Source organism: Neovison vison, chromosome 4 (assembly GCF_020171115.1).
Source record: "Neovison vison isolate M4711 chromosome 4, ASM_NN_V1, whole genome shotgun sequence".
NCBI lineage: Eukaryota > Metazoa > Chordata > Mammalia > Carnivora > Mustelidae > Neogale > Neogale vison.
In genome coordinates, this window is record NC_058094.1 from 172,169,133 (window position 1) to 172,181,760 (window position 12,628).

Below are 12,628 nucleotides of genomic sequence, written 5' to 3' on the forward strand. Positions count from 1 at the left end.
AATAAAAGATTTGAGATTTCACTAAAGGTTCCTCTGAAGTCTTATATGTAATATAAAAACAATATTACACATGAGAGTCATACTTGATATAGCCCAAAGAATTTCCACACTCATCATTTAAGGTAATTTTCAAAATAACAATAGAAGAAGGCAGAGCAAATATTAATTATCCCATTTCATGTACAAAATCACTGAGATACAAACATTAATCAATTGATTCAGAGTGGCAAAGCTACTTAATAACTGAGCTATCTGGGATTCAGACTTCCTTATTTCTGGTAAATTGTTCCCTCATGTTTCTTAAATGTAATCAGTATGTATTTTTAAATTACTATGCTCAAAAATAATATCACCATATATTTACAGGTTCCCTAACTTGTGGTAAGAAAAGTTTTCAAAAACTGGTATTATAACTGTATTTCTTTCCTCTGATGGTGGATAAAATGTACCTCTTAGACTACTAATATACCATAAACACATTTTATAAATTCTTATAACATTGATTATAACACTAACCTAAAGAGGAAAACAATTTTAAAGATTGAGATACACTACAGAGCTAAAAATAAATTAGCCAACCTAGTTACTTAAGCTAAGTGCATGTATCATTAATTTTCATGCTTTTAAGAGAAATACTCAACTTACTAAATGTAGAGATTACTCTTTCCTATTCTATAGCTTCATATATGAAACAAATAGATTTTATTCAAAAAGGTAAATAAGTTACTTACATATGCTATAATTTTTGGAGATATTTTAAATAAAAAAATACTCACATGAATGACAGATTTAAATTATTTCACATACTGGACTTAGCCTACTTAACGTAGAAGAGTGACATCCATAATGTCAAATATATGACATCCATAAAACTTCAAAATTTCTTTCAGTTTATGTACTATACCTTTATTAAGCACTGACTGCATCAGGCACTTTGGAGATACTAGTGAAAAATACCTTTTAAAGTTTACAGGCTGGCATGAAAAGCAATAATGCAAATAATAAATACTATAATAGAGATATGCAAGGTTTTTATGGGATAAAAAAAAAAAGCAACCTAGGCAAAGTTGGAAAGCATCTGTAGAGATGAATGAATTGAGTCTTGAAGGATTTAACACTCAAGGGAGCAATAATTTTCCTGGCAGAGGTCACTGGATATGCAATGGCATAACAAGACATTATAACATAGTAGATTTAAGGAACTGAAAATTGTTACTTGAAGATGAGGAGACAGTGGGAAACTGTGGGAGATGAGACTGGGGACACAAGTAGGACCAGGTTTTGACCACCTCTGAGTGTGGTAGGGAGTCTATGAAATTCCTTTCTCAAAGCTATAGTGCAATTCAGCTTGTTCAGAGCCAGCACTGTGGAAAGGGAACAGTGAGTGATGGGTGGAGGAATTAAGAATGGAGAAAAAAGAGTTACTTCAGAACTATTTTAAAATAGTACTGCCTGAGGGCATCTCAGTGGCTCAGTTGGTTGAATGTCTGACTCTTGGTTTTGGCTCAGGTCATGATCTCGGGGTTGTGGGACTGAGCCCCACACATGGCTCAGGGCTGGGTGCAGAGTCTGCTTGGGATTCTCCATCTCCTCTCCCTCTGCCCCTCCCCCAGCTTGTGTTCTCGAAATAAATAAATAAATAAATAAAATCCTTAAGCAAGTAAAATAGTACTGGCTGAATCACTGTTCTCTAGGATGCTTTAGGTGTCCCTGAAATTAATGACTACAGTTGTTAGTTTTAAGTGGCTTTGTTTGGTTGGTTTTGGTTTTTTAGAGTTGTTATACCATCCACCATGGCTCTGGGAAAATATAGGTATGTACACGTAGTTATATTTTTTAATAAATATTTTTGTAATGGTTTTATATTTGTAAAAGAGTTTCAAAGACAGCCACTCGGGAAAACAGCTTGGAGGTTCCTCAAAAAGTTGAAAATAGAACTACTGTATGACCCAGCAATTGCTCTATTGGGTATTTACCCTGAAGATACAACTGTAGTGATCCGAAGAGGCATGTGCACAACTGTAGTGATCCGAAGAGGCATAGCAGCAATGTCCACAATAACCAAACTATGGAAAGAACCTAGATGTCCATCAACAGATGAATGGATAAAGAAGATGTGGTGTATATATATACAATGGAATACTATGCAGCCATCAAAAGAAATGAAACCTTGCCATTTGCAATGATGTAGATGGAACCAGAGGGTATTATGCTGAGCGAAATAAGTCAAACAGAGATAAACAATTATCATATGATCTCTCTGATATGAGGAATTTGAGAGGCAGGGCAGGGGGTTGTGGGATTAGGTAAGGAAAAAAAAGAAAGATGGGATCGGGAGGGAGACAAACCATATCTCACAAAACAAACTGAGGGTTGCTGGGTTATGGACATTGGGGAAGGTATGTACTATGGTAAGTGCTGAGAAATGTGTAAGCCTTAGAATTCACAGACCTGTAACCCTGGAGCAAATAATACATTGTATATTAGTAAAAATAATTTTTTAAAAAGAGTTGCAAAGATAGTACAGAGTAGCTACATACTCTCTATGCAGTCTCTCTTATTAACATTTTATTATACTGAATTGCCAAAACTAAGAAACAAATTGGTACATTACTATTAACTAAACTCCACTAAACTTCACACTTTATTTAGATTTCACTAGCTTTTTTCCCCCCTAATGTTCTTTTTCTGGTTTTGGATCCCACCCAGGATGCATCATTACATAGTCTTTACATCTCAGAGCCTTTTCTGATCTGTGACAGTTTTCTCAGATGTCCCTTGTGTTGTTTCATTTTATACTTTTGAGGAGTACTAGGTTAGGTATTTTGTAGAATTGTTAATTTTATCTGAGATTATGTTTGCCAAGTTTCTTCATTCTGAAGTTATCTCCCATGCCCACCTCACCCTTCGTCTATTTTTCCTTTTGGTGTGTGTGTTTTGTTTGTTTTTATCTGAATATAGTTGACACACAGTGTTGTATTAGTTTCAAGTATACAGGTTACTGATTTGACAAGTTTATACATTATGCTATGGTCATTACAAGTGTAGTTTTATTTATTTATTTATTCTTTGTACAGGAGTTATTCAGTATAGTCTACAATCAAAAGGCTGGGTAAGGAGGGCATTAAGCATTATTTTCTGGGGCAGGAAAGTATCTACAAATGTTACCTGGAATTTTTATGGAATTCTTCAAAGGAATTTATCTCCCATATATTTGTCCCCATTTATTTAGTTATTCAATCATCTATCTATATCAGTATGGACTTTTTTCAAAGATACTTATTTTATACTTTGGATTATAACTCTACACTGTGTTACATATTCTGTTGTTCAAATTGTTCCAGATTTTGGCCATTAAGAATTCCTTCAAGTTAGACCTTGTAACCCTTTGACATACCCCCATTCTATTATTTTCTAGCACTTCCCTAGCTATGCTTTGAATATAAACTATAGCATTCAGGTATTTTATCTGAAATAAAACTGGAAGAAAATGAAATGTTAATCTTGACACTGTTATATATAACAGGAGATATATATATATCTCCATGGATCTAGACTCACTTTATTATTTGGAGAGACTATGATATTTAAGACTGAAGTAACATGCAAAACCACCTATTTCAGTATATATCACTTAAAATGATACTCCATCCATTGCAGTTCTTTTAGGATGAGTAATGTTAAACCTAAGGTTAAAACTGGCTCTAAAGAGGGGCGCCTGGGTGGCTCAGTGGGTTAAGCCGCTGCCTTCAGCTCAGGTCATGATCTCAGGGTCCTGGGATCGAGTCCCCGCATTGGGCTCTCTGCTCAGCAGGGAGCCTGCTTCCTCCTCTCTCTCTCTCTCTGCCTACTTGTAATCTCTGTCTGTCAAATAAAATAAATAAAATCTTTAAAAAAAAAAACTGGCTTTAAAGAAAGTGCACAAAAGTATGGTTAGAGAGTCTTAAAAGCTGAATTCTCATCTTACCTACTTCAAATGACAGGTTTGCTACCCTAATTTTCATAGTAATATCAAAGACAAACACTTTGAGATTAATTATGCTTTTCATTTTACAAATTAATTTTCTCTTTAAAGACATGTATTATTTGTTCTAAGAGATACTGTTACCTAACTACCAAGTTATATACCTTACCTATCAGCACTAATGAAAAGAATCTTAAAAATGACTCAAAGAAGGAAAAAAAAAGGCTCAAAGAAAATTAAAAAAACCTGATGATGTTCTTTGATTTTAATGTCCAGAAAGACCTAGACCTATTACAGATTGCCAACCATCACAGACACTTAAACCACCTATGCCATCTTCTAACAGACCTACAAATGCTAGACAAAAAAACTAGGCTGATTCACAATCTCTACCTTTTATTCCCCACACTGAAAATCGCCCACTCCTCCCCCTACCCTAAATTAGCAGCTTCTCATGCATTCCCAATGCTCATTTCCTTACTCAGCATATTTTGTGTCGTTGGCAAGATGATATGAGGTTGTAAAAGGGATTTATACTGGCAATAAATAGGTGTGAATCTGAATTTTACTTAGGTTTTCACTAATCTGTAACTTTGAGTGCATTGACTTAATAGGGAGAACAGCACAAATGAAACCAGGATAGAGATTACCATAAACTTGAAGTCAGATGTCTAGACTCAAATTCCAACCAGCAATGTTCAATACTGTATGATGTAGCAGGCTTCTCTGAGATTCATCTTGTAGCTTTTAAAGTGGGTGATTTAAATACATTGTCTCCCAAATTTCTTCTGATGGTTCTAAAAAGTCTGTGATGCTCTGACAAAAATTTTTGTTTGGTAATTCCTCAGAAAACCAATTCACTCACTGCATTTGATTTTCCTGGAGCAACTTCAAATATAGCTCTATCTCCTCTTGGAGGCTTTCTCCCCCAAAATCTAAGCACTGGAGGCTTGAGTTATCTTTATGCTAAGTTATCTTTATAACTCAGGAGAGAATAAAGATTTTTGAGATTATTATTTTAAACAGTCACATATTCAAACCTGTTTTGTAGAGGATAATACGTTTATATTAATGAAGCTATTTCTTAAGATGGGAGGATAGTCAGTATACCTCCCCTCATTAGGGGCCTCTTCCCTTTATTCACTAGAGCTCTAGACCAGTCTTGAGCTAGGCAACTGTGAGAGAGGTAGTATTTTCCTCACGTTGAATTATCCAGAGTTCCAGCACAAGCTGTAAGGAGATGGAATATATATAATATAATATAAATTCTTTCATTTCCACCTATGTTTCTTAGAGTATGTTATGGATTGAATGTGTCCCCCCCGCAAAATTCATGTGTTGAAACCTATCCCCTAATACCTCAGAATGTGACCTTATTTGGAAATAGAGTCCTTATAGATGTAATTAATTAAGATGTACTCATAATGGAGTAGGGTGGGCTTAATTGAAAATGACCGATGTCCTTACATATAAAAAAGAGAAATCTGGATGTAGACACAGGGAGATGACCATTTGAAGACTGGCATTATGCTCCTAAAGGCCAAGGAACTATCACAAACTAAAAGTTTCAGAGACACAGGGCTAGAAGAATTCCTTCCCTGGAGTCTTCAGGGGGGACCACGGCCCTGATGACACCCTGATTTCAGATTTCTCGCCTCCAGAACTACAAGACAACACAACTCTGTTGCTCTGGGCTACTCAGTTTGTAATACTTTGTCATGGTAGCCCTAGGAAATTAACACAAGCCTTTACACGTGGTATGGGGGTGGAGGGGTGGATTTCGTTTTGTATCTCTTTCAGAAAATATATTTGTACCATCACTGGCTTATAGATTTGTTTTTGCCTATGCTGCTGTTTGGATTCCAACACCTGCCAGTACACGTATTTTTATAGGTTATGAGGCACGTGGTTTCAAATATGGGGCTTTGTCACTTTCTAGCTGTGTAATTAACCTCAGTGACCTTCAGTTCTCTGATAATAGTAACACTTGATCTAACATAGTAATGTAAGTAAAAAACGATGTAGAGACAAAAGAGTATTTAGTGTGGAAGATAAGATCCGGGATCCTGCAGCCAGGTTGAATGAGTTCAAATTCAACTCCTCCCTTTTAGGAGTTCTGTGACTGAACTACAAACTCAGTTTCATGAGAGTCATAATAGTATCTGTGTCTTAAAGTTGCCATGAAGATCAAATAAGTTAATGCATAAAGTGATCTTAGAAGACTGGCACACAGAAAGTATTCAATAAATGATATCTAGAAGTACTTGTAAACTATAAGGAACCATACAAAAGTTAGATCATTATCATTTTTTTGAGGGACTTTTTTTGGTATTTATTTTTCTTATATATTTTTTATTATGTTCAGTTAGCCACTATATATTACATCATTAGTTTTTGATGCAGTGTTCAATGACTCATTAGTTACATATAACAACCAGTGTTCATTGCAGCATGTGTCCTCCTTAATACCCATCACCCTGTTACTCCCTTCCCTTATCCCCTCCCCTCTGAAACCCTCAGTTTGTTTCCCAGGGTCCCTAATCTCTCGTGGTTCATCTTCCTCTCTGATTTCTCCCCCTCTAGATTTCCCTCCCTGCCCCTATGGTCCTCCATAGATAATTATAATTTATGGTTAGTAGCACTTACACATTGGTAACTCTGACTTTTTCTTTTAAACTAATCTCTAAACCCAATGTGTGCTCAAACTCATGACCCCCAAATCAAGAGTTAGATGCTCTGTGGACTGAGCCAGACAGATGCCCCGAAAACTCTGACCTTCTAGCTCAATATGCCTCTTAGCAGCAGTAGTCTGGATAGCTATGGAGATCCAAAGAGTGACAATCACAAATGAGGGCTATTAGCAAGTGGGTCAGGTTTGCCCAGTGAATGAGAAGAAACTTCAAACTAGAGGCTATTTCTGGTTTTCATTAGTCTGCTCTTTCCTTGTGCAAAAGTATTTTAGAGCAAAAATTTTTATTGAGCATCATATTAACTGCTCTAATACATAAATGAAAAGCAAAGAATTTAAGTAATTTCACTTGGGCATGCAGAAATGGGTATCGGCTTTTCAAAAACCGCTTTTAAAAGTTTCAAATGAAAACTTTGTTTGCATATATTTGAACTGAGATACACTGTCTACATATCACTCGTTAGTTATGGTAAATTAAAAAAATAGCAAATTTCTCACTTTGCTTTATACCTCAAGGTGAAGTTGTTTTTTGTTGTTACGCTTTGTTTTATCAAATAAAAGACCACCATTACAAAACATCACTTGCTTCATATGTGTCTTGCCTTATAGAAGGAGAAAAAAGTCTTTTAGTAAAATACATTCTTAACTTGGAGGAAACAGGAACAATTGAGACTTAAAAAAATGTATTATATAATTACCTTTATCCAATTTTATACAACTTACCCAAGAAGTATATATTTGCAAAACAGATTGTCTCAGTGCTGTGGATAAGTTATAGTCTTCAGAACTGTGGTGGGTTTGGTGTCCAGCCCACATGATATTAACCTCTGCAAAACACATAATTTGAAATGAACCATGAGAATAAGAACAAAGCAACTTCCATTTTCACTTGTGTATGCAGTTCTTGTTAAGTGAGGAAGAAAAATCTGGAACATCTCTGAGAAACCTAGCCAATATAATTATAATTAAAATAAGCTGCTTCAGATGACTTTTGGAATCAGAGGGCATAAATTACAAACAAATAAGAAAACTGAAACATAGCAAACAAGTATGTATAGTGTGTATGATATAATTAAATGCCTCCAGGAAGTTAAAATGACTTCCAAAATCTACAATTACTAATGTATTGTAGTATGACAAATCATAAAAGCTAACTGACTATGTTGTAACAATACAGTCAATGGATATGATGATTTTTCAGTATGTGATAATATATTTATAATTAAGGAAGAATAATGTGATGAGAGAAATTGGTACATAAATTTTGGAATGAAATATTACACAAAAATTCCTTCCTGATGGCTTTTTAAGAAGTCTCAAAATCTGTGTATTGGAATAAAAGGCAAAGCAGAGTAATATTTGGTTCTAAGACTTAACATTTCATTTTTTTTGGACATTTTCATATAACATTTCATTTTTATTTACAGAAATAAATTAGCTAATACATACAGCTCTTCCTGTACCTTACCAAACACTACCATTTCTAAAATTCTACCACATAATTGCTGTACATCTTTATAATAAAAAAGGAATTGTAAGTTATTTTCATCAAGTATTATGCAGATTTCCCACATACTGACTTGCAATTCATTTACATCCCAAAGAAATAGTTGTTTTTTCTACAATATGCCACTATACTGACCTCCTAAGTACAGAACAAGCCCATATCTTTCATTTTGTGAATATTTTTTTTATCAGAATTACAGATACCACACTAGAGTCTACTCAGTTGAAAGACAGTATGTTCTTAGCTAAACTATTACTGTGTTCTTTGCTGCAAATGAAGGAGATAAAATTAACTCTGTGGCATGATCACTGTATCCATGCCAGTATAGATCAGAAATTAAATCTTTTAGTTTGGCATGCATGGGGACTGAACAGTGACTCTAAGAGTGGAAATACTGCATGGGTTATCCCCCCCCACTTTTTTTTTTTTAAAGAGAGAGCGTGGACACAGGTGCACATGAGCTGGGGGAGGGAGAAAGGAGGAAGGGCAGAGCAAAAGGGAGAGAAAGACTCTTAAGCGGACTCCACATCCAGCATGGAGCCTAGCTCTGGGCTTGATCTAAGGACTCTGAGATCACGACCTGAACCAAAATCAAAAGTCAGGTGCTTAACAAACTAAGCCACACAGGTGCCCTGGTTATTGGTCTTTGCAGCTGCTATATACTAGTAGTTAAAACACCCAGCACATGGTAGAATAATTTGTTAGAGAATTTTATGAAAATCAGGGTTATAAATATGTCAATTTATATAAATATAAACAAACAAACAAACTCCCTCTCCCACCAATTTGGATGACTTCTCTGCCATTCACTAAGGAAATGAATGCTCTCTAGACAATCTATGCAGGGAGTTACCAAGCAACATCTGCAAAAGAATTTTGGTAAATAGATGATATTTCAGATATAAGGACTTAATACTGTGAAAATGGAAAGACAATGAACAGAATTATGAATAGAGGGTCCCATCAGAAGTCTAAAGTTATATATTTTCAAGGGTAGGCAAGTATTTTCAAAAGCCATAAGTTTATATGTAACTTAGATCCTGACTGGTTGACATTTTAATCATTCCTAGTAATGACCCTATATTTTTACCCAAGCAATTAAAGAAATTGGCTCTTATACAAATGAAAACTACTTGACCATAATGACCTCTAACTTCCCAGGTATAATCCTTGAAATAGCCTAGAACCTTAATCTCTGCTTTACTGAATATTTTATACAGCTACAAATAAAAGAGATAAACCAAGAATCCTATGGCACTATTGTGTGGAGTTTATTAACAGGTAATAAATTTGGTGAATCTCATTAAGTTTTTTGAAACTTCTTAAAAGGTTGGAAATAATCCAAACACTACTTTCTCTTTGGAACATACCCTTTATTAAACATTTCAGGGCCTATTACTTAAAAACTTTATTACAAAAAAATTCATTGTCCCTTTTGTTGGACTTTTTGGGATTTGCTTTAAAAATTTATCATAAGGCATCCATGTTACGAGTTCAGAAGAGGATAAGCTAATCAGATAAGGTCCAATTAGAGAGTAATACCATATATTTAAATTACTTCCTATAACTTCCACAGAAGCTAAATGGTGGAACAAAGAATCCACAAAGGTGGAGGTTAAAGACCTATCTCTTCAGTTGTTTTAAAAGCATTTACTTCCTATCACAAACTGTGTGTAACACAAGCCTTCATTCAATGAAGTACAGCTGTATAAACAGGGAACAGTAACTGGATCCTACTGCCTTACCTCTGCCACTCTTCAGAACTAGGAAAAACAAGAAAAAATACAAGATTTTCCCCCACAGTTTATGCACCTTACTTGAAGTAAATCATTTTCAAAGTGAGTATAAAAATGCATTTTATAGAAAATTGTTTCAATAGTTCTTTTGCAAACAAAATGAAAAATTAGTCCTGCCTTTACAAATATGTTCATTTTCTCTGATATTTGAATTATCTGTTCTAAGGGATAAAAACAAATATTAAAGAGGAAAAAAATGGTATTTTAAGAATAAACATCTTTTCTATCAAAGAACTAATGTAATTACAAGTTGTAGTACATAACAATTTTATTTTCCTACCAGAAAATTATTGATTATACAAGCATATGGTATGTTATTATGTCTTCTCAATGATACAGTTAGAAATAGTTATGCCACTTCCCAGTGTTAAAGGAAAGATTTATATAACATATATAATATATTTTATTAATACATTGACCAATCAATTTGGTCAAAATTTAATATAAAATGTGTGTTTGTGTGCTCCATATCTCTAGAAACACTTGGCATTATTAATTTTATTTTTAATTCATTTATCTCATGAGATTCTAAAAGCTATGTATTTGTATCAAATTGAAGTTTTAATTTTCACTGAAATATGGTTAATGACTATGATTATCTTCCATGTGGTTATTTGCCATCTGCATATTTTCTTTGAACTATCTATTCAAAATTTGTGCTTGCATTTTAGTTGAGTTGTTTTCTTACTATTGAGCTTTCAGAAATCTTGTATATTCTTCACACAAGTCCTTTATTAGATATATGATTTGCAAACATTTTCTCCTACACCATGGCCTGACATTTCATTTTTTAACGGTGTCTTATGAGGAACAAAAGTTTTGATTTGGATGAAACCCAATATAAATATTTGAGAGTTTTATAAAAAGACATTTTCAGCCTATATAACAAAGAACAGAGTTTATTTTGGAGAAAATTTTCAGAATGATGAGAAATTTGTGTGTAGAATCTAACAGAGTCTATGTGTGTTAGACATTTAAGATGTATCTCAATAAGTCTCTTGTCTAAGTAAGTGCTTTGTCATCTATGGATGGAGAGAATAACCCCGTAGATTAATCTGAGACATAAGCATAGGTCTATAAGAAATTTTCACAGGTACAGGATAACTATTTAACCTTCATTGGTGGACAGGCCAGAAAACCTTGGAGCAGCGTTGGAGGGTGATGATGTTGTCTTCACTTATAATTTGGAAAGCCCTCAAGTTATGAAGGCAGAAATGTAACAGGCATATTTGTAAAATGTAAGTGATGCTTGGCATCCAGAAAGGGGTGATAGTGACACTTTATGCAACATTTAGCATATTTTGTTACTGTGGAACACGAGAACTGTAAACATTCTCATGGAATTGCTTGGTTTAAATTTTTAATTTTATAAGTAATAAAAATGAAATAGAAAGGGTGAAGGGAAAAACTGTTTCACTAAAGAAAAGAAAGGAATTTTTTTCTCCTTCTCTTTCAGCAACAATTTACTTAATATATTCACACCCTTCTTGGATTCTTCTTTTTTCCCATAAGTAATGATAGTAAATGGGTCCAAGTATTTTCTGAGCCTCAGATGATGCTTTCCAATAAGTAAACAACATTAAAGGAATTCAAAATGCACTATTAAATGACAATATTGGATAGGGACAACTGTCTATCCCCTTTAACAAGAAATCTAACACTATAAAACACTGAACTTTCCCACTTTTAAGATGAAAAAAAAAATCTTTAAAAGTTTTCTGATCTCTTCCAAATATGATCAATAAATGATTTCAAGAAGTTTACTGAGCTAAGAAAATATAAAGTTAGGAACAGACTTAAGCTATTAAAGTCTAATGAAAATATAAAAGCTACTGAATAACAATGAAAATGCCCTCACTTTCCTTTCTCCGCTCACTGAATGAATTACAATATCATCAATTTTATTAATACAACTTCATACTCTTCCTATAACAGCATATGAAATTGTGATGATAAAATTGATGACAATACCAATTCATTCAATGAGACTGATATTCTTTGTTTTATTTTATTATAATCTGTTCTTTGTCCACTTAATACCAAAACACAAATTACTAAGTATATCTCAAAATGTCAAATCAATGAAAATAAAATTGACAAGTTGGCTGGACCTCCACATTTTTGTTCAACACATTTTGTATATATCCAGACGTTCAGCATCAGAGAAACTGTTCAGATATAGAACCGACCAAATTTTTCTCTTATCTGAATGTTGGCAACATGTAGATATTAAATCATTTCTTTAGAGGAGGTAATATGATGTCACTAAAATTGTCACAAACACTAAACAGTTACTCTAATCTTTCTAGGAATTGAAACTTTAATACTTTCCAAAAAATGTATATTCAAATGGAAGCTTTTAAAGTCTATCATGTAGAGTTTTAGAATGAGAATTCTCCATTTATATGTTTATATTCTTTTCAAATTTAAACCAGGCAAAAAAACCAAAAACAAACAAACAAAAAAAAACAAAAAAACAAAAAAAAGATATAGTTTTTCAGTATGAAGTAAAAAAAAAAAACCAACCCTAAGAATTTACATTATTTTTCCTACCCAAACTTCTGTTTCTATACAATGCATAAGCAAAAAATAATGTAATACTTATTTGAACAAAATGGTAACGTTAATTAAAATCATATTGATAAGTATGTTATTACTACCTGCCACATTCA

At 33.7% G+C, this 12,628-nt stretch overlaps 1 protein-coding gene across 1 annotated transcript in view; it reads right to left on the reverse strand.

The window, feature by feature from the left end:
• AGMO (alkylglycerol monooxygenase) overlaps positions 1 to 12,628 on the reverse strand; it is a 345,447-nt gene that overhangs the window by 206,640 nt on the left and 126,179 nt on the right. The window contains exon 4 of the mRNA XM_044246135.1: positions 7,377 to 7,480. Within this exon, the coding sequence (XP_044102070.1) occupies positions 7,377 to 7,480 (104 nt within the window). The remainder of the gene's footprint in view (positions 1 to 7,376; positions 7,481 to 12,628) is intronic.